This window comes from Acomys russatus, chromosome 1 (assembly GCF_903995435.1).
Source record: "Acomys russatus chromosome 1, mAcoRus1.1, whole genome shotgun sequence".
Taxonomy (NCBI): Eukaryota; Metazoa; Chordata; class Mammalia; order Rodentia; family Muridae; genus Acomys; species Acomys russatus.
This window is the reverse complement of record NC_067137.1, coordinates 53616604-53639290: the sequence shown is the minus strand read 5'-3', so window position 1 is coordinate 53639290 and position 22687 is coordinate 53616604. Positions and strand designations below refer to the sequence as shown.

Below are 22687 nucleotides of genomic sequence, written 5' to 3'. Positions count from 1 at the left end.
GCACAAACTAAGTTAATTTTTCAACCAGCCAATCAGCCAGAGTCATGTTTTGGAAAACACTATACACAAAATGTTATAATCACACACTTTTCTTCCTCTCCCACTCATAACTCTCTTTAAAATCATTATCTTGTAACAATGGCTTTATTTTCCCTTAAAATTACCATGCATGAAAAGAGTGAGACTTGTTATGTAACACAGGCGACCTGTCCTAATCTGAGATTACAACAAGGAGACATGTCGAACCATCGACATAATATGATCCACTTGCTAGATTCAGGCAATTATCCTTTATTTCACACTCCGCAAAGGCAAAGCTCTCCTAGGAGACCCAAGCTGTCTCTGCAGCTCTCATCTGCCGTGGCGCAGAACAGCTCGGGACTGACACCAGATGTCCTCAATAGAACCAACTGGAGAGAAGCACATTACTCACATACTGTTGAAGAGCTCACGGTACGTTTCATCACCTTTGCCCTCTGACATCAGGCTATCCAATTTGTCAATTAGCTTGGCTTCCACCTGAAACACACCCAAATATTACTCTCTTCCCTCTCACTTCACATGTAAGATCTTTAGGCAAATTGGTGTATGACTTTCCTTATGCCAGGCAAAAGCTGTAGTACACTTTGTCAAAGTGACATTGTCAGCCATGGTTAATAGCAAGCCTCCCTGTGGAATTCCAGGGGGCTAATTTAGATGCAGTCAACATGACTTCACACTCCTAGCTGCCTAGCTTTTCCTGCTGCCAAAGACAGCGTCTATCTATCTGGGATTCCAACATAAATGCTAGCAGCCCGACTCAAACATTTCCATTCTTTTTTTAGGGACTATCAAAACTGGCAAGTCCTATTTCTTTTTTTCTTTACATCACTATATCTGAGAACACCAGAAAACTAGCATGCCCACATACATTAATTTAAATCCTTAATGTGTTTTTATATCTGTTTTCTTTCCTAAAACAGTTTGAGGTTGCACTAAATCTTTGCTGAAGTTGAGAACTCATCCTAGCCATGTACAGATGGTAGACCCACAGAAATAGTCTAAGTCAGCAGTAAGCAGCAGGAGAGCTAAAGGACATATTTCCTGAAAACTGTAATCAAAACATTTATATTTTCAAGGATGTAAAGTCCTTATAACTTCAATATCAGGAAGGGGAAATTTCCCTTTATCTGTATGAGGCAAGAGAAGAGAGAAAATGACAAGCCGCAGCCAGAGTTAAGGCAATTCAGGTTTGAGATGGATATTCAGCGTTGCTAAAGGACTGAGCCCAATTACTCTTTTAAATCAAATGTCAATCAAGAGATAAAGATGAGGGGGAAGGAAAGCGGAGTTCCCTACCAAGCACAGTTTGCTTATAGGTTTTCGCTTACCCATTAGCTTTCTTGAAAATAAATGTATAGACGGATACAAGTAAAATGCCCACACATTTGGCAATAGGAAAGGTCTATGAATGCAACCAAATTGCTTATACAGATGACAAGCACTTTTCTGAAGATGGCCTCCTGCGGAGAAGCGTGGAGGGCCACGTCCTGTGGGCAAGCAAGTTTGCGCAGTCACTATGTGAGTGCGTGGTTTTCCTACTTCCCACAACAGACTTGGACTGGCAACAGTGCCTGACTCTGTACAGATCTGGCTTTGCAATAAGGATGATTCTCTTCTCCAACTGGAGCAGCCCTATTAGAACCTAAGTCAGCAAGAGACGATAGGTTCATCCCCTTGGAATTTCCTTTGTGAGATTTTCCGCTGCTTTCTCCTCCAAATTAATTTTCAATGCTTCAAGCTAAGAGCAATAAAACATACTGTGAATCAAATGCTCAAAGCCTAGTCATTCACCAAACACAATGTGCAGACTGCTGAGAGCTCAATGGCTTAAAGAATCATTAACCTTCCGATTCCTCTGAGCCGTGTCCAGCTGGGAGCAAACAACCCTCGGTAAATTCTTAAATACAGACTTGGTAAGTCAAAAGTCAAAGAATTTTTTTTAGCTGAAAGGAATAAAATGGGCTTTCAGCATTTCTGTGAAGGCCCAGGGGAACAAGAAGCAAGTACCCAAGGCTGTGTGGCACAGGGAGGACAGGTCCTCCTGGCTCTGGGTACACTGGACCAGGGAGGATCTGGAGACACCTGAGGGAGGTGAAAGTCCCTGTCAGTTCTGACGAGTGACACCGCCTACCTGTTTAAAGTTGCCACTCCTCCTCTGCTCCCAGTCCATCATATCATGAAAGATGGGAATCATGACATTCCGGAGATCTGGCTGGGGAATCAAGGTCACTTCCAGAAAGGGCCCAATCAGGGCAGGGATGAAATGAAGTTTGTGTTCTCCTAAATTAAGCAAAATATTTTTTGAGTTTCAGTATGTTTAGTCTTAATAAAATTTTAAAAAGACTACTATTATAAAATTTAGGTAAAACTACCATTTAGTTAGAACTACCATAAAATATCAACTATAGTTATTTCCCCAGATAAGAACTCATAGCATCCAAGTAAAACAACATAAATCAGAATGTTGTATCACTGTACATTCTTGTAAAAAAAATTAGATGCGTTTTTAAAAATGTGGCTAAAGAGTAACACAATTGAACTTTTCCAACATAATTTAAGTGAATGAAAAACAAGGTATGATTATATGGGAAAATCTTTCACTTAACAATGCGTAAGAGGCTGGAGAGGTGGTTCAATAGTTCAGATCTCGGGAATTCCTTGTTTTTAATAGCTGAGTAGTATTCCATGAGAATATATAGGGGGACGTAATCTCCCTCAGGAACAGTCATAGGGGAGGGGAATAATGGGAAAATGGGGGGGGGGGAGGAATGGGAGGATACAAGGGATGGGATAAACATTGAGATGTAACAAGAATAAATTAATAAAAAATAAAAAATAAAAAATAAATTATAAGCTAATCAGAAAAAAAAAAATAGTTCAGATCACCCAGAAGCCACATGGTGGCTTATAACCTCCGGTACATGCAGTCCCAAAGGATCTGATGTCTTCTTCTGGCCTTTGTGGGCACCAAGAATACACGAGGCACACAGAAATACAAGTAAGCAATACCCCGCTTGTAACATCAACAGAAAAAAATACTAACTTAGAAGATTTCCCTAAGGTAACCACAGCTGTTATCTCTGGGAGGTAAAACTGCAACTTCAAATTATTTTTATATGAGAAAAACTGGCTTCTGTTTATATTTAAAGAAAAAATAAATAACACACAGCCTAAACAAAAGTCTAAATGCAGCCCCCTCAAAGCCTTCAACTGTTTTCTGAAAAGACTAAAACATAACAATATTGAACTCCAACTGGTGAGTAACCAAATGCTAAGAGGTATGGTAGCCTTGATCAGAGCAAAGGAAAGCAGGCAGCAGCAGGGACACAAGCGACGTTGTGCATGAGGAAGACCTGAAGTCCATTAGTCTGTGTTAAATCTCAGAGTTTTCTATGTTGATAGAAAGAAAACGACATGCCATGAATAATATGTTCTTTCTCAGTATCGTAGTTAAAAGCCTATGATGCTGAAGGACCTACCTGGAATTCCTATGACAAGCTCAGAGGTCAGGTGGAAGGTAGGTGGCTTCATGGAAACATTTTCTGATTTGTTCTACTACAGGGTGTTTATTCTTTCATAGACTCAGACCATGACCACTTTCATCATGAGGAAACTCTCCCTGCCCCAGCAGCATGGGAGGAGTACTATTTCTTGTAGCTGAACATAATACTGTATGCTAGTATAAGCTGTAGTGTTTCCCATGATATTCCCTGAAAGAACAGCAGTGTTCAACATCTTCCCTATGTACCCTATGATCCACAAAGTCCAGGACACCCTTTAGGTCTCTACTTTACCGGATAAGACACTAGCTGAGTAAAAATAGAGCTAGGAGCTTTCAACCTTGTTACATGACTATAAAAAACACCAAAAAACCAAAATCAACAGAGAGGGGGGAAGCGTTAAAACAAGTATCTCTTTCCAGAATATGTTTTGGCAGGTGATAAATTATAAATTTAGTTTAGATCTTGGAACTTTGGGAAGTCAAAAGATAGTAGTAAAAAGTAGTTTCTTTTAGTATAGATATGTATTTTATATTTGTTTCATCAATTCAATCATTAATCTATTTTATTCAAGGGCTCAATAAATAGGAATGCCTTGTATAATTTGAACCATGTATTGCTTACAAACATAAAACACAACAAACACCAAGGCTACTGCAGAGATGCACATCTACTGTCAGGAACCACTGTGGTGGTACAGCTCATTGGACCCAGGGAAACTGAGGAAAGTAGCTTGGATAGGTTATCTCACTAGACTGGGAAATAAGCAGCAGCCACCCTAATATATGAACAGAAGGTACTCCTGGAAACAGCTTGGGCAGTCTGTCACATCTGGAAGTGTGGAGGAGGTCAGGGAGAGACTGGCAGCGGTAGCCTGGGTTACGTACCAGGTGGGATGAGAAAGGAAGTGTGACTCTTCAGGTGTGTGTGTGTGTGTGTGTGTGTGTGTGTGTGCGCGCGCGCACGCTTTTACAAGGTTATTATACATAACTTTGGGGGACAACCTGGGAAAACTGATGACAGTTAGGTCATGGTCGACTTTGGTCCCAAAGCACCAGCCATAGAAATAGGAACAGGAGGCCAGGTTTGAGGTACATTGTCCTGGCCTAACTGTAAAGCATGAGTGAGAGTAAATCCTGCTACGAAAGGAGATGGAACTTGGAGGAGGAGCAGAAACTAGTTTCAGATGGAGGAAGGATAACGGCTTCTGCTTGGAGCTCTTTTGAGATATTCTCATGTACACAATGCCCTGACCACTCCCAAAGCCAGACTTAGGAACCTTGCAGAATTGTCAATGATAGAGCTTGGCATCATCTAATGGATGAAATCACTTAAAAAACAAACAAACAAACAAAGACAGACAGACAGACAGACAGACACACACACACACACACACACACACACACACGATCTGAAGAGAAAAGTACAGGACAAGAGGAGGCACCAGCTAAAGAGCTGGTGAGATATATGGACCGATAAGAGAAGAGAGGGCTTTTGGAAGTAGGGAGGGACAAGTGTACCAAATTTGGTGACTCACTCACTAGTCATGTCAGCCAGCACTTGCAAGCACTTGCTCTGTGGCAGGCAGGCTCTGGCTGCTTTCCATGCATAATTCCATTACTTCACCATGACAACTCTAGGCAGTAGGAACTGCCACTTCCACATACAGAGAGGAAACAAAAGTCGTGGGATCTTAAACACCTCATTCCCAAATCACTTAATTAGTGCTTAGGGCGGCTAGCACTTGGACCCACCAAGCAGGCTTGCTCTAGTTTGAAAAAGCTGTCCTAAGGGTGGGACCACCACAAGCCTGTGGGTTTGTAGGAAGAGTAATAAGAAGATAAGTCCAATCATGAATCAAAGCGTAGAAGGAAAGCCAAGGAGGCAAGTATTGGCACTGTGTCCTTTAAAAGTCCAAGTCTCCAGAGGGCAAGGCAAAAACAATGGTCAGACAGGACTAAACACTTTAAAAAACTTTGGAGAGAGGAACAAGGAAAGTTTTCCTCTTCACTGAGAGAGTACTCACAGATGTTTTCTGGCCGGCATCCTATCTTTTGGAATAAGTTCTTCATCTGTCATTCCACAGAGTTAGATTTAACAACTTCCTATTCTGGCCTCATGAACAAGCAAGAATAATCTAAGCCTTGTCCAAAACTAGCTTCATCTATGGGACCAGTATGGGCCATTAAGGACTTTTCTAGAAGGGCCTTTAATAAGCAAATATGTCTCCTAATGAATAGAGACAGTCCTTCTGAGACGAAGGTTAGCACTCAGAATGAAGGACAACTAAGAAATAGTGGGCCTCTAAAAACTCACAGTGAGCCTCTCTTAAACAGGCATAACCAAATCCAGCTCTATCAGCAAGCCTCCTAGCACTATGCAAGAGACCATGCCTACCTGCCTGTCTTCCTTCCTTCCTTCTTTTGTTTTGTTTTTCAAGACAAGGTTTTTCTGTGTAGCCTTGGTTGTCCTGAAATTTGTTCTGTAGACCAGGCTGGCCTCAAACTCGCAGAGATCTGCCTGTCTTGCCTCTTAAGTGCTGAGATGAAAGGCATGCACCACCACCCAGCTGACCATGTATTTTCTTAATACAAGATTAATTTGGGAATTCTGGGTTTTTCTTTGTCAAATGCAATCTATAGCCATCTGATACACCAGCTAGAGTGTGAATGTCAAAGACTTCACGAATAGTATGTCGCCTGCCAACTAGTTTGGATTACTCTCTATCTTGGAGATACCTAGAGGACTTTATATCAAGAACTTTTCTAACTACTAATAATGTATTTGAGACTTTTCCAATACTTGCCTCAACTATAGCTAGATGTCATTATCCATTCATGTTGTCTGGAATGCCCTATAGGACAAAGATCCTCATGATCTCTACTGTCAACATATAGAATCCTGGGCCATTTGTCAGGTCCCCTCCTTGGGAACAGGAGACCCACATGGACCTCACATCATAGATGGGAGCCATATTGATTTTCTCTTGTATTTCAGTACAAGAGAGATGATGTGGCAGTTAACAGACTTGATCTTATAGAAGGTGTAAGCTTAGCTTCAAACACACACACACACACACACACACACACACACACACACTGGCTCACAAGCATCCACAACTCCATTTCCTGGGTGTCTGGTGCCTTCTTCTGAACTCAGGTACCAGGCACACACGTAGTACACATATATGCATGCACGCAAAGCAATCACACACAAAATGAAACAAATTAATATAAATAAAACATGATGAATGCTTTTTAAAGGGCTTTGAGCATAGAAACCCAGTCCTGGATACAATCCTTAGGCCCCTGTCCATATGAAACTGAAGCCTTTTTATAACACTGAAGCCCCATCTCATTGCACTGAGATTTCATCAACAGTAATTGATTTGCACCATGTTTATATTATTATTATTATTAAATCAATTAACTGATGTGTGTGTGTGCACACACATGCACGCATATGCATGTAATGCATGTGCCACATGTGGAGGTCAAAGATGTTCTTCCTTCCACCATTTAAATCCTGGTCATCGCACTCAGGCTCTCAGGCTGGGTGGCAGGTGCCTTTACCCACTGAGCCACATCCCTGGGTATCTTAAGTCTGATCCATACCTACAATGTATATGGAAGGAACTCGTAACTTCTTATCTATTCCTACCTGTATCGCTGACGCAGATTATTCTTGGCCTTTCCCAAAAGTCAGTTTTGTTTTCCTTAACACAGCAAGAATATCTCAAGAGAAATTTCCTCATTAATGCAAATTTTATATTTTCCTCCAATAATGAATCTTCTAAGATGGAAATGCCTGCACTGTTATTCCTTTTCCTCCTCTACCATTCTGACACCCTCATTTTAGGCAGGTAGCTAGCAGCCAGAGTTCGCAAATTCCTTTTCTCAGTTATTTTTGTCAAGGCAGAAAACAGATTCTGGATGCAAGAACTCTTACTGTCATTTGTAAAAGTCTATATTCACTGTTTATTCGAGCTGTCTTGGTAAGAGAGAAAGTCGAGGAAATGGAGGACAAGCCAATGTGTGCATGTCTGGGGAGCCTGGAGAGCACTGAGGTCTCAGGTATGATGCCTGCCCAACACCTTGCCCCAGGACTTGGATATAAGGCACAGGGCCCAGCTACTCAAAGCTATCACACAAAAGCCACCTTAGAGTCTGAGGAATTCTGATAAGCCCTGGGCTACCTCCACATGGGTAGACACCGAACCTCTGCACATGAGGGAAGTGAGGTGACCCAGAGAGGGAATACAACTTAAATTCGAATCAGCCTGCCCAGAGTGTTCTTTCATGGTAAGCTTGTAAAAGGAGACTAAGAGACAACATGGTATCAACTTGGTTTCTTTCCTCCCACCCCGCTTCATGTTTTAAAACAATGTATTTATTTGTGAATTTATTTTACTTTGTTGTCAGGAATTAAATGCAGGGCCTTACACATGTTAAACAAACATTGTATCCACTGAGCTACAAGCTCTAGTCTAAGACAGTATCTTTAAGGCTGGGCATGGTGGTACATGCCTTTACTCCCAGCACTCAGGAGGCAGAGGCAGGTGGATCACTCTGAGTTCGAGGCTAGCCTGGCATACAAAGGGAGTCCAGGACAGCCAAGGAGACACAGAGAAACTCTGTCCCGAAAAAAAATTTTTTTAAAAAATACATGCCTGTCTGTATAATTTTCTTGACTGTATGTCTATCATTTATTCAATTCAGATATTAAACAGGTATTTACTTATTTTTGCCTCATTCATTCTTCTTTGTTTTTAATCTTCCCTGATCCTCACATACATTGATGGCTATAGTAGAGACCACCCCTAGTACACATTTATTTATCACTATTTGGTTGGGCATTTTTGAGTCTCCTTTATAAATATCTCTACCATTTATGGATATTTCATAACATAATTTTCTTTAAAAAAAAATTCCCAAATACCCACAATACAAAGAAAAGCAAAGCAAACCTCACACGAACACCTTCCAGCCTCTATCATACTTAGAGTTTTCACTAATTTGTTTTACTATCCTGAGTAACATCTTTCTCTAGAGAATTTTAAAGCCAGCCTGAGACATATTCTACTACTGTGCCAATTAGACAGCATCTTAATAGACACAATATTTTATGAACATATAGTCACAATGTCTTTATCATGGTAACACAGTCACACATTATTTTTTTTTAATTAACTAAAACCACAACCACATTCAAACTTCCTGATGGTCCTGAAGCGTGCAATTTATAGATTTCATTTCTGCTACAATTCAAACAAGGTCCACAGATTACACTCTATAGCAGTATCTTTCTTCAGACAGGAGAGAAATCAGAGAGTAGCCACATTTTGGTCTTTGCCATGCAGGAAGGCTTCAGAGTGGCCTTATTGCTGAAAACATACTTTGGGAGTACAGAGCATGAGCAAACCCAGACGAGCCCCCAAATACTGAAAAATCCAGTCCCCACGGAACCATCAAAGCAAAGTCTGGAGCTATATGTAGCAGAAGGAACAACTGAAGTTCACTTAAATGAATCCTGCAAAGCAGAGGGTTCGTATACATCCCGACATCTGGCTGTCAGCCATATGGTCTTATTTTGAAGTATTTGGGGTACCTGCTACTTGGGCTGTTGGCAGTTTTATGTTAATGTACAGTGAACAGCCTGCTAGGGAAGTATCAGTTTTCTTACAGTGGTTACAAGATGCTGTGTTTGCAAATGTGGAACAAAGGACACACTTTATGTTTAGTAAGAATGTGAGTCCATCTAAAAACAGAAAGTGAAAACTTTACAGCAAAATTAGGGCCACATGTACAGCGAGCTGGCAAGAATTAACATCCTCAGACCACCTTATTCTTCCAAGGGTGCACATACGTGAACAAAATTTTGGGAGTAATATATAACTTTCCCCTTCTATTGATATTATATTTTATTCCTTTAATTTAGTAAATAAAAACAATGAGGATTAACACATTTAATAAAAAGTGCTTTATTATTTGGTCCTTGCTCTTCAAATATAAGTTATCAAAACCATAGTGGGATATCGTTGCACATTCACTAGATGTGTAGCAATTGGGACCCTGGTAACCTGTTGATGGTGATGAGAAACAGGACAAAAGCTATGCAAACAGTATGTCAGTCCCTCAAAAAAATTAAAAATACAATTATAACAAAGTCCAGCAATTTTTCTTCTGAGCATCTACCCATGGGAAGAAAAAGCAGGACCTCAAGAGGCTCCTGGATACCATGTCCACAACATCATAACTCATAATGGCTCAGGGTGGGAGCAATCCACACATCCAGGGACAGACATGGAGAAGGAAAATGCAGCAAAGCCACAACAGTGGAATATCACTGACCCTCAAAAGGAAAGCAAGCTCTAACCCCTACATATACCAAAGGGGAAGCTCAAGGTCATTATCCTAAAAGAAGCAAGTCAGTGCCAGGAAGGTTAAGGTTGACTGGCAAGCCTTCAAACACCGAGAAAGAGTTAAGATCACAAACTTTATGAGTATTTTACTACATTAAAATATCTTCAAACATATATTAGATTTTAATCAAGTTATAAGGATACTATGTCCAGTGGGCCATGAGTATAAGACATAGCAGCATAAACTGGTTAGTGGTGGCACACACCTTTAATCCCAGCACTGGGGAGACAGAAGCAGGCAGATCTCTGTGAGTTCAAGGCCAGCGTGGTTTATAGTGTGAGTCCAGGACATCCAGGCTACATAGAAAAACCTTCTTGGAAACCAAAACCAAAACCAAACCCCCAAACAAACAAACAAACAAACAACAGCAGGTTTCAATGAAGAACCCGGCACTGCTCTGCCAGGAACCACTGTTTTCTAGGCCTCATTTACCTGCTGGCTCCATAGACAACTAAACTTTCTGGTTTTGTTCCCTTGTTCTCAATCAGACTCCTCTATTCCTGGATCTGGTGGATAAACTAGCAAAGCCATCGATCTGCTCTGGTTAAGGTGAAAATGACCACTTTAAGACCCTGCTTGCTCAAATGATCCAAAATGGAGTGGCTAAAGGAACAGAATAGTGAATTCATTGTGGGCTTAATATACACTAAAGTGCCCAAAGACCTACACAGCTAATCAAGAAAAAGCTTTAACTTTCTCATGTAAATGCCATTTACAAAGCACATTTGATACTATAAATTGTTATATGATTTTATGGTGATAAAGTATTTTTAAAGCTCACAACTGAATTCTTCTTGTCTGATAGCTGTGGTGGAAAGTAACACTGGGAAGCAGCACACGGTGGCACACACCTATAATCCCAACACTCAGGCAGCTGAGGCAGGACAAGTGTGATTCCAGTCCAGCCTGGGCTACAGAGTGAGACTTTCTTAAACACAAAGAAACCAGAACCAAAACCAAAACCAAGATAAAAATGTGGTGATTGGTTCTTATTGTTAACTTGATCCAAATGAGAGATGCCTAAGACATGATTGGTAAAACACACCTCTGGGAACATCTTTTTTTCCAGTGATGACTAACAGGAAAAGACTGTTGTGGGAGTAGGTGGCATCATCCCTCAGGGTAAGGACATGCCCTGTGTTAAGTAGCCTTGTCTCTCCCATTCCGAGTTCTAGCCTCTCTAGCGCAATCTAGCTCGGTTAGGAAACATCCATTATTGTCAATGTACAAATCCCCACTGTGATGCAATAAAGGGGGTCGGGTGGGGAGGGTGGCCTGCTAGCACTGGCATACTCTTCTTTCTGAGCAGCTTTTCTATACCATGCCCTTCTACCATGATATGCTCTCTCACCTTAGTTCTGAAACAATGAAGTGCCAGAGGGAAATGAGCAATAAAACACGTCTTATTCTCCTTTAAGTTATTTTTGCCACACATTTGCTAGACATGAAATCTAAGCTATTCTAAAGGTGAAAAGTTGGCCACAGGTAAAACTGCGACATAATGACTGGATCTGCAATATTAGGTTTATATTTAAGTAGCCTGATCACAAAGGTACAGGTACCTTTGAAATCAACTTCCCCTCTGCCTCACAGTAGAATGGGAAAATCTTTAAAATTCATGCAGTTTTGGGGAAAAACCAAGACTTCTTTGTAAGACAATATAGAAAGAAATGAATGACGTAAGGCTTTAGATTCTATACCTGAGGTATGTACATCATGATGGGATTTGTACATTGAGAATACTAAATGTTACCTAACTGCTAGGTTATGCTAGAGAGAGTCTTCAGGGTTAGGACAGCAAAGGAGGGAGCCAGTGCTGCTTAAGACATGGCTTTCTGTCTCTATGGGGGAGACAGAGAATTTGCATTTCTTACAAGGCTCCAGGGGAGGAGGATAGTGCTTTGGATGGCACTTTCAACCCTACTGATCTAATGGATGCCACTATGGGGTGGGACAGTGCACTGCATACATCTGCACCTAGGAGAGGTAGAACTACTTCTGCTCTGTCATAAACATTAAACTGATAGTTTATGAAACACACCAGCTTTATTAAGTAGACTAAGACAATGGGGCATAAGTGCATGGCTACCCTGACCTGGGTGCAGTCATACAATCATACACAATAACACTTAGAGAAACCCATGGTGCCCACTACTCTGGTAACCCAACCACATCTGGTGTGATTCCTAACAGACTCTGGGAAGAACCTCACCAACTGTGCTGCTTGGGAAAGCATCCCAGTGCAGCACTCAGTAGGAAATGCAATGCTAAATTGTTGTCACATGCAACCAGGGCACCACAAGGCTCATCAGAGAGGCCTTGGAGACAAGACAGAGTTAGCCAAGCAAAGACAATAAGGAGACCACTCTCCAGACATTTCATGCTGAAGTGTTTTAGTGGAACTGAGAGATATCATGATTTATCCTAACTAGCCTTTCATTGTTGGATCTTTTTTTGCAGATGTTAACTCGTTTTATTTTTTCTGAGATCACCAGCAAGTATTTATGAGTAACAAAGCTCCCTACATTGCTGTGTATATTGGAGGGTCATGTGAGTTCTGGACAAAAATCATTCTGTAACAAGGAAAAAAAATTTGCCCTTTCTTTTGTTTGTTTGTTTTTGAGACAGGGTTTCCCTGTAAAGCCTTGGCTATCCTGGATCACTTTGTAGACCAGGCTGGCTTCGAACTTACAGCAATTCACCTGCCATTGCCTGCCAAGTGCTGGGATTAAAGGTGTGCACCACCATGTCTGACCAATCCTACTATTTTAAGTTGTACTTCAATGAGCCCCCCCAAAGAAGGAACTCTCAGATCATTACATAGTCATGTCAACCACCTGAATAAATTACAAGGGATTCAAATGTAGTAACAGTTAATGATATAAAATGTGCAAAATTAATATGCCAAATTAAATGTCATGAATTTCTATAAAGAGATTCTATGCCAATGAAATTTAGAACAGTTTATTTTCCAAATATTATTCTTTTTGTGCAGGCAGATCTGTGCCACCAATTTTCTGGGATGATGTGCCTCTATGCTGTGGAAGATTATCACAATTGGATCTAATAGTCTCTTAGCAACTGCAAATGCTTTTAAAGGCCTTTGGCGATAATCTTTGTGGCGCAGGTCAATGGCCTGAAAGGTGTTTTAGAATGGTGACGTTTAAGGCAATCTTTCACAAAGTTTAATCCAAATTTATGATGATTCAGAGCTTCTTTTCAGAGTTCTGAAAGTTTTCTGTTGGTGTAGTTCCCTATTCTGAATGCTTAGTTCATTGCTAGAGAATTTTCAAGGGATACTAAATCTCAAAACCTATCATTAATAGGGAAAGACACAAAGGTATTGTGGTGTTTTTCAAATAGACACCAATGTAAAGAATTAACCTTTTTTGTTTTGTTTTGTTTTGTTTTTTTGAGACAGGGTTTCTCTGTGTAGCCTTGACTGTCCTGGACTCACTTTGTAGACCAGGCTGGCCTCGAACTCACAGTGATCCACCTGCCTCTGCCTCCTGAGTGCTGGGATTAAAGGCGTGCACCACCACGCCCGACCCAAGAATTAACCTTATTCAGTGCCACAGTGTCAGTTTCTGGAGAGCTGTCTGTGTGAGATAGAGAACTTGACCCATGAGCACTGAAAATCTCTAGATTGATTTACACATGTGCTTCTAAATGTGTCATTGATGAATTGCTCTTCTTATGTATATGTAAAAGTCGAGAGATGATCTGTACCACAGTAGGGGGTTCACTTTTCACTACTTACCTAGGTTTTGCCACATGCTAAATATCTCACAACCCATGGTGACCCTCATATCGCCATACCTGAAATAGGAAAAAAAACTGTTATAATTTCCTGAATAAAGTAGTTGTGCTACTTTAGGGTATAATGTGTCATTCTGAATTAAAGGCAAGGTATTTGAATTACAGATATCTAGTGAACAAGTCTTGGTGACCCTAAATAAAATACCCAGATAAACTCATAACTTTTGGTTTCTATAATAATTTTGAAACCTGAAAAACCCATCAAGAAATAATATTAATAAGTTGAAAAATATTGAAATTTCCCTGAAAACCCTGCTCTAGCGATTGCATCACTATTTGTCATTTCCAACTACGGGCATTCTGATTTGTGAGCGGCTGGAATTAAACATCTGTAAGGCCACACTTCCCTTGTTGGTACTTACTTTTCTAGCACCTTTTTCTTTTTGGAAGGTGTGAACATCTCCAGTTGCAGACACAACTGGTTTATAAAGATGACAGCGAGGTAAAAGTAGGAATCCCAGATCTAAAACAAGAACAAGATATTTCAATACTATTGTGCTAGAGAAACATCCTAGGTGAGCTGATGCAACAGCTGGCATTTGCTTCCACAGCAGAGAAGGGATGAGAGTGAAGCTGGAGTAGATTAGGTACCAGCCACAGCTAGCTATGACTGCACAGGATGGCTGTGGAGTAGATTAGGTACCAGCCACAGCTAGCTATGACTGCACAGGATGGCTGTGGAGTAGATTAGGTACCGCCACAGCTAACTATGACTACACAGAATGGCTGTGCACAGGATGGCTGTGGAGTAGATTAGGTACCAGCCACAGCTAGCTATGAGTGCACAGGATGGCTGTGGAGTAGATTAGGTACCAGCCACAGCTAACTATGACTACACAGGATGGCTGTGGAGTAGATTAGGTACCAGCCACAGCTAACTATGACTACACAGGATGGCTGTGGAGTAGATTAGGTACCAGCCACAGCTAGCTATGAGTGCACAGGATGGCTGTGGAGTAGATTAGGTACCAGCCACAGCTAACTATGACTACACAGGATGGCTGTGGAGTAGATTAGGTACCAGCCACAGCTAACTATGAGTGCACAGGATGGCTGTGGAGTAGATAGGTACCAGCCACAGCTAACTATGACTACACAGGATGGCTGTGGAGTAGATTAGGTACCAGCCACAGCTAGCTATGAGTCACAGGATGGCTGTGGAGTAGATTAGGTACCAGCCACAGCTAGCTATGACTACACAGGATGGCTGTGGAGTAGATTAGGTACCAGCCACAGCTAGCTATGAGTGCACAGGATGGCTGTGGAGTAGATTAGGTACCAGCCACAGCTAACTATGACTACACAGGATGGCTGTGGAGTAGATTAGGTACCAGCCACAGCTAGCTATGAGTGCACAGGATGGCTGTGGAGTAGATTAGGTACCAGCCACAGCTAACTATGAGTGCACAGGATGGCTGTGGAGTAGATAGGTACCAGCCACAGCTAACTATGAGTGCACAGGATGGCTGTGGAGTAGATTAGATACCAGCCACAGCTAGCTATGAGTCACAGGATGGCTGTGGAGTAGATTAGGTACCAGCCACAGCTAGCTATGACTACACAGGATGGCTGTGGAGTAGATTAGGTACCAGCCACAGCTAGCTATGAGTGCACAGGATGGCTGTGGAGTAGATTAGGTACCAGCCACAGCTAGCTATGACTACACAGGATGGCTGTGGAGTAGATTAGGTACCAGCCACAGCTAGCTATGAGTCACAGGATGGGTGTGGAGTAGATTAGGTACCGCCACAGCTAGCTATGACTACACAGGATGGCTGTGGAGTAGATTAGGTACCAGCCACAGCTAGCTATGACTGCACAGGATGGCTGTGGAGTCACTATGCCACTTGCTACTGCTGCAAGAAACACACTTGAAATTTTCTACAATGAAGTAACAAAATTAAAGAAATGCTCCCTCCTTAGATATTGTTTAAAATCTGAACCCCAAAGGCATGAGTTTTCTGGCGTAGCTAAAGGATAAATGCTTTGCTTTGTTGACAACACTCTGAGCATCTCCAGGCAGCCTTAGGTACTTCATTCCTGCGTGGATGCATTTTTGGAGGTTCTTTTGATGCAGAACTTTTAAAAAATGGATCTGTAGCTCTGGAAATGCTAATTGCCTTAAGTTCACATTGTGTTTAAAAATTCCCTATCTAGACAATTTTTTGGAGTCATAAATTTTCTTCTGCCAAATAGAGAACCAGAAAGACATCAGAATAAAATTTCCAGAAATAAACAGCTAAAATCATGTTGGACATATGGAATGCAACAACCATGCCTCCAGTGATGTCATGTCAAATGAGAGCTAAATAACTACAAGAAATAGAACAAGAGCTGTCTGTCATAGCTAAGAGCTCTCACAAACAAAACAGGGATGTGGTAAAAAAAAAAAAAAAAAAAAAAAAAAAAAAAACCAAACAAAACGATTCTACTAGATAGATTTTTTTAAGGGTTGTTGGATTCTTCTGGCAATGGAGTTAAAAGCTACCCAACACAGGTGCTGGGAATTGAATTTGGTTGAGAGCAGCAGGCAATCCTAAGTGTTGTGCTATCTCCAGCCCTCTCCACTAATAACATCTATTCAAAGGAATACAGGCATGTTGCAAGCTTAATTTTGCAAGAATGTACATTCAAATGGATATTTTACAAGGAGAAAGTAGTGGGGGAAAATAAATACCAAAAAGAAGCAGAGGGCTAGGGCTGTACCGTGTGTGTGTGTGTGTGTGTGTGTGTGTGTTTCCTTTTTTCAAATAGCAAATGGCCACGGGTAGACAAAGGTACTTGCTAAGCTATGGTGACCTATAACCCTGGGTTGCAGATATAATATATTGACTATTCATAGTCAAGTTTCTACTGTTCTTTAAATGCTTTTGTTTTTTGTTTGTTGGATCAAACCCAGGGTTAGTTCATGCATACCAGGCAACAGTACTTAAAAATGTTTATTGCATTTGTGCTTCCTGGATTTTCTAGTTATCAAATAATAAGATCCTACTAAATGTTTCATGTTAAACATGTTATTGAAAAATAGGAAATAAGATACCCAAATAGAACCATTATTGAGAAAGGAAGCCACTGCAGGCACACACAGTCTATACATTGTCATTTGCTTTGAATAAAAAAAAAAGGGGGGGTGTCATTTAGACTAGGTGGACATGCAAGAATATCACCAGTTAGGATTGAGAATGCTGTCTGAAAGAATAATTGTAAGGTTTCACAGTTTTCATTAATTTATTCCAAAAATTCAAAGCGAGGGAACTGTTCATTTTTATAATTTTTTCTTTATAAACTTTACAAAGCAAAAATCGAAAACTCTAAAATAAGACTTTAAAATGACTTAAAAACATGTACTAAATCCTCTTTGTCTGGAAGCACACAAAAAGTACAATAATTAAGATTTATGGTAACAAGTCTAGTCAATCTTCTTTTGTGCACAATGATTTCCATGAGGCTGATACCGGTGTAACAACTCTAACTATTGGCAGATGTGATAACAAGTGGTCTACCATTATGCTCAGTTGAAACCAATATTCTCAGGAACCCAAGTGAGGAGCCAGATACTGACCTTATAGTCAAAGTTCTCATTTAAGAAGTTCTTGCGGAGAGCATCAGAGAGGTACAGAACTGTTGTAATGATAACACTAGTGATTAAAAAAAAAAAAAAAAAAAAAGACATTTTGAGCTAAAATTCCACATTAGTGAAAATCAGTTAATATATAAGAATAAAAAGCATCTAAGATAAAAGAAAACCTCCTCCAGTAAGCATGTGGTCTCAGAAAGAACATGAAATTATACAGAAACAAACAAACAAATAAAAAACCCCAAAAAACAAATACCCAAAACTCTACCAGGGTTAGTTTCTTCATAAAAAGATACATAGGAATATTTATAAATTCAAATAATTCAGACATAAATATAGTCATATATTGATGTTTTATGACATATAAATTAAATTTTAGACAGAGCAAAATTACTTAATGTAAATATGACTGTCTGTATTTGATTATCATGAATGATGGAGAGCATAAAGATGCAATGATAGATTAAAAAGACAGAATGCACTGTGCCTTTATTAGACAACTTCATTCTGTTCTTCCACATGTAAGGTCTTAGCGGGCACAGAAGGACTACGGGAGGCAGAGTCACATTGCTTAAGTTCCGATAGCCCCTGTAAAACAGCCACTCCAAGAAACAGGCATCTTCCTAGGGTAGAAGAACACGGCGCAGCCCTATGTTCTTAGCTAAGTGTGCCACCCCAAAATACAGCTATATTTATCTTGCTTGAGAGAGTGAGGAAAAAAGGATTTGGCAAATATCCTTGCCTAGTTCTGAACAGAGTTCTGTAATTTGTTCAAAATCCTTTTGATAGCCAGAAACGTGTCTATTCAAATTTGAAGGTGTTTTTAATTGGTGAATTTAATGGTGAGACAAGCCACCACTTTAACTACTGAAGAGTAAGCATGAGTGTATAAATGGTTAACTCCTCTAACTGTTTGGTCATTTCTAAAGTTAATATGTAATGTTACTATTACTAAAAATACTAAAGCCTGAGAAAATGGAAGGCTCCCAAATTAAAACTATGAAATAAAAACCAAGATATGATGAACTACGTGCTCACAGGATGTAATTTCATTGATTTTCCAATTTAATGCTGGAAAGCTCACTATGCATTTTCTTGCCACATGGGAAAACATTAACAAGGCCAAGGGGTGCGTGGATGAATGTGGACATTCCAGGCAAAGAAAGCCAAAGAAAGCACTCGAAGGGGCCCTGTTTAAACACAGGTACGCACATTTTTGAACAAGTCATGGTACTTTAAAAGAGTTTGGTTACCAAAGTTAAACGTAAGAAAAAAATTGTAAGACTGAGAGTTGGTGTGATTTCTTCAGCTCCTTGTGGCAGTTATCGGAAGCCAGTTTCACACTAGAGAGACGAGTGACTTGAGATGATGGTATAGAGTGGTTGTCTGCATAGATGCTCCCCAAAACTGATAATAAATGAAGAAACAATTGAGGTTTCCAAAAAAGGCTTTATCCCATGAGTGTAACTCTTCATTACTGGTAGATGAAATGCTATCTGGCAAGAGAGCTCTCTGCCCATCACTTAGATCCCTGGGATTCTAGGTTTAATTAGGGAAGCTTGGAGGACCTTAGGTGCAGCTTGGTGGCAGAACGTGTGCTTAGACTTCACAAGGGCCGAGGTTCAATTAATCCATCAGTCAAGCAGGCAAACAAATGACCTCTAAAAATCCAACCAGCCAAAACAAGTAAAATGTGTACCCTGTGTGTGCGCGCATGCATCTGTGCACGTGGGGAGTTCAGTGTAAGATGTCCACGGCCAGCACTGGGCTCCTAGTGCCACACATTCGCCTGCATCTTCTATGGAAGTCTAGAAATCTGACCTCAGCACCTCATGTTAGTGTAGCAAGTACTCTTATTCACCGAGTCATCTCGACCAACTGAAATTTTGTACTTTTAATAGATACACATAAGCTTTGTGCTTGATGTTCAATGGAAAATTACAAAGCCCCACTACTGCCACACTTTGCATAGCAAACCAACTTCTGGCCCATAAGTGTATATATGATTATTACTTGGAAGCAAGAACCTCTACTACAAATGAAACTAAGCATATATGATATTATGACAACTGGGCCTAAGGTTCTGGAAAGAGGATGACTATCTCAAAAGTCCAGTTGAGAGAAGCAATTCCCTAAAAGGATTACCAAATTGTTTTTATGCAAGGTCATAAACAGATAATATTCATGGCAGCTTGAGCTGCATGTGCTGATAAATAACATGGGACCTCTGTGGTCTTAGTACTAAAACATTTCAAAAGTCACAGACAGCTGTCTTCCCTCTGGAGATTAAAACGTGCACAGGACATCTGGCTTTGCAGAGCTCCCGGGCTATTTTTGGTGCATCTGGAGTAGAGAGCCACCTTTCTAGACCAGCACCGTGCTTCTCAAGCTTGAGTGGGTACCTGGTAACCCAATTAACATCCAGACAATGAGTCAGGCAGCCTGGAGTAGTTCTTGGAAGTCTGTATCTCTAACAAGCCCCAAGTGATAGCAGTGTTCATTTCTGTAAAGCATCCTGTGAAGAGCAGCGAGCCTGTAGTGCAGTGGTTATCAACCTCCCCTTTAATACAGTTCCTCACGTTGTGGTGAGCCTAACCATAAAATTATTTTGTTGCTACTTCATAACTGTAATTTGCTACCATTATGAATCATAATGTAAATATTTGATATGCGGCCCTCAAAAGGATCATGACCCTTGGGGTCAATAGACTGCTTGATCTAAAAAGCATCCCAATTAATTTTGCTCCCACATGCTCCTGCCTATAGGATTTAGCAGTTTTAGCGTCTTCAGTGCAGCATGTAGTCCTGTTGCTAGACTGATGAACTTGCCCCTCATCAGAGGTGCCTGATCTCCTGGTATAGAGGCACCAGGTGCAGGCTTCTCAGTGAGGCTGGAAAATACTAAAGCCTGAGAAAATGAAAGGCTCCCAAATTAAAACTATGAAATAAAAACCAAGATATGATGAACTACGTGCTCACAGGATGTAATTTCATTGATTGTCCAATTTAATATATATATATAATTCTTACTAAGTTAAAAATGATAGGTTACCTCTTAGAACTTTTTAAGAATTCTAAAATCAGTTCAAATGCTGATAAACAGAATTTTTTCCTCAGTGAAGGCCACGTAATATGGATCTGTTTAGTGTGTTTAACATGATAGAAGATCCCAAAGCAAGACTTCTCAAGGCTAGAAGGCCCTTAGGAAGGCTCTACTTCACACGCTCACCATTTATGTGTCCCAGTTTATCACAGGGGCTTGAACTCAGCACCGAGCCACAGCTTACCAGCACAAAAGCCCCCAAGCTAGCTAATGGAATTCATATTTACTTGTTCCATTGTGCTTAGTACTGTGCAGTTGAAGGCATTTCTTTACTTGTTCCCAGTTAATTTAAAGCCACATGGTGCCTCTGGCTTGATTCTTTTCTTTGTTTCTGAACATGGGACTTTTTTTTTTTTTTTTTTTTTTTTAATTTCAAATGCTTCAACCTCAATAGCTGAGAAAAGTTTGAAATTTGCTACCAGAACAGCCAGATGATCGACTCTGCCACAAACAATGTGGGTGCAAGAGTTGCTTTGACAATGCCAATCTCCATGGGCAGAGAATGATGAGAACTGGGCCACAGGGAATAAAGTCTACAGCTTCAGGTGTTCCAGCTGTCCCCTCATTCTGTGATGAGTTATCTCCAATTAACTTGATTCTCTAGTCTCTTGCTTCCTCACTCCATTGGAAACTTACATCTTGGAATTTGTTCTTTCAAATGTGACTAGGACTGGGATCTGCTCAAGCAGAAGCCATGTCCAGTAACCACATGAAGACTAAGAAATACCCTGTAGGAACTACAGTATAGGTAAACTTGGCTATCAACAATGTCCTCCCACCTCCCTGCCCCCCCAAGGCAGGGTGACACTATGTAATCCTGACTTAGCTTTAAACTCATAGACATCTGAATACCACTGCCTTCCAAGAACTGGAATTAAAGGTGTACACCACCATGCCCAGCTAATGTTGATGTTTATATGTTAAAAAACTAAGAAAACAAAGCTGGAATATAAATTCCCTCTAACTTGGAGTATTAATTGGGGACAGCATAAATCAAGAGGAAGATGCTTACTTAGGGAAGATGAAAATCATGTACAGTCAACAGGGAAATTAAAATGAATTAATCTAAGGTGGGAGGAGTTCTAACACTCCAGAAAGCATGAGAACTATCTAAGGGACAAACAGACACCAGGTCACATCACCACCTGTGGCCTGGTGGGAAAGGACTGTGGCCGAGACAGGTGATTCTGGTTCATATGACCATCTTCTCTTGCCTTCAGGATTGGTGTTACAGATGGAAGACAGATGGGGTGACAAGTTAGAGTTCAATGATATGTAGGGAATTTGGTCTTATTTGCACTTGACCTAGCCTAACATGAATGACTGTAGCCTTGTCTCTGTGTTTGAACTCGTGCTGTGTAATAATTGTAGATCAGACTGAAATTAGTCCAGCAGAGCTCACATAAGAGGAGGGGTCACACCTTATCAGGAAACCAGCAAAAGGAGTGGGGAAGGCAAAGGGAAGCAGGAAGGTCTCTTGAGGAACTACAAGGAACTATAGCATCAGTTTTGACTCTAATTTTAACCTACTCAGCCCAAATCTTAACAAACCATTTCCTTCACATACCCAGTTTCCCTACAAACTGCTCACAGTCCTGGCATGGTGGTGCACACCTTTAATCTCAGCACTCAGGAGACAGAGGCAGGCAGATACTGTGAGTTCGAGGCCAGCCTTGTCTACAAACAGAGTTCCAGGACAGCCAGGGCTACAAAAAGAAACCCTGTCTCAAAACCCCCAAGAACCAACTAACCAACCAACTAAACTGCTCACAACTCACTAAGATATGCAGTGTGCAAACGGATCTTGCATAAATATTTGCAGTAACTATTTAAATCTGGAACATATAGTAACAGAGAGTTTTGATGAAAAATCAGTGTTTTAGTCCTCTCTCTCACTAATTATACTTTAAGGACAACCACACTTGATAAAAACAGAAAAATAATAGTTGTGTCAGTGGATGCTTGGCACACTCCCAAGGGAATCACCTAACCCTGCCTTTATTCCTATGGTTGTGGAAAAGCTGCCAGTGCTCTAGTTGGCTTCGATCAGCCTGTTCTAAGTGTGAACAGCTTTCTTTTTCTTAGGGAAGAAGTCTTCATACAAAAATATTGTACATTGAGCTCAACAGTATACTTTCATGATAGACTTATTCAGGTATAGAGAGGTCAGGGTGGGTACACCCAGCATAATGCATCAGTGTCACGAACCCACAAACTTTCAAAC

General features: G+C 40.7%; 1 protein-coding gene across 4 annotated transcripts in view; it reads right to left on the bottom strand.

The window, feature by feature from the left end:
* Dock4 (dedicator of cytokinesis 4) overlaps positions 1–22687 on the bottom strand; it is a 415077-nt gene that overhangs the window by 58220 nt on the left and 334170 nt on the right. For all 4 annotated transcript variants that reach the window (XM_051145099.1, XM_051145092.1, XM_051145105.1 and 1 more), the window contains exons 28-32: positions 17346–17421; positions 14146–14246; positions 13725–13783; positions 2174–2322; positions 434–519 (exon numbers count right to left, since the gene is read on the bottom strand). In XM_051145099.1, coding sequence (XP_051001056.1) covers positions 434–519; positions 2174–2322; positions 13725–13783; positions 14146–14246; positions 17346–17421 — 471 coding nt within the window. The remainder of the gene's footprint in view (positions 1–433; positions 520–2173; positions 2323–13724; positions 13784–14145; positions 14247–17345; positions 17422–22687) is intronic.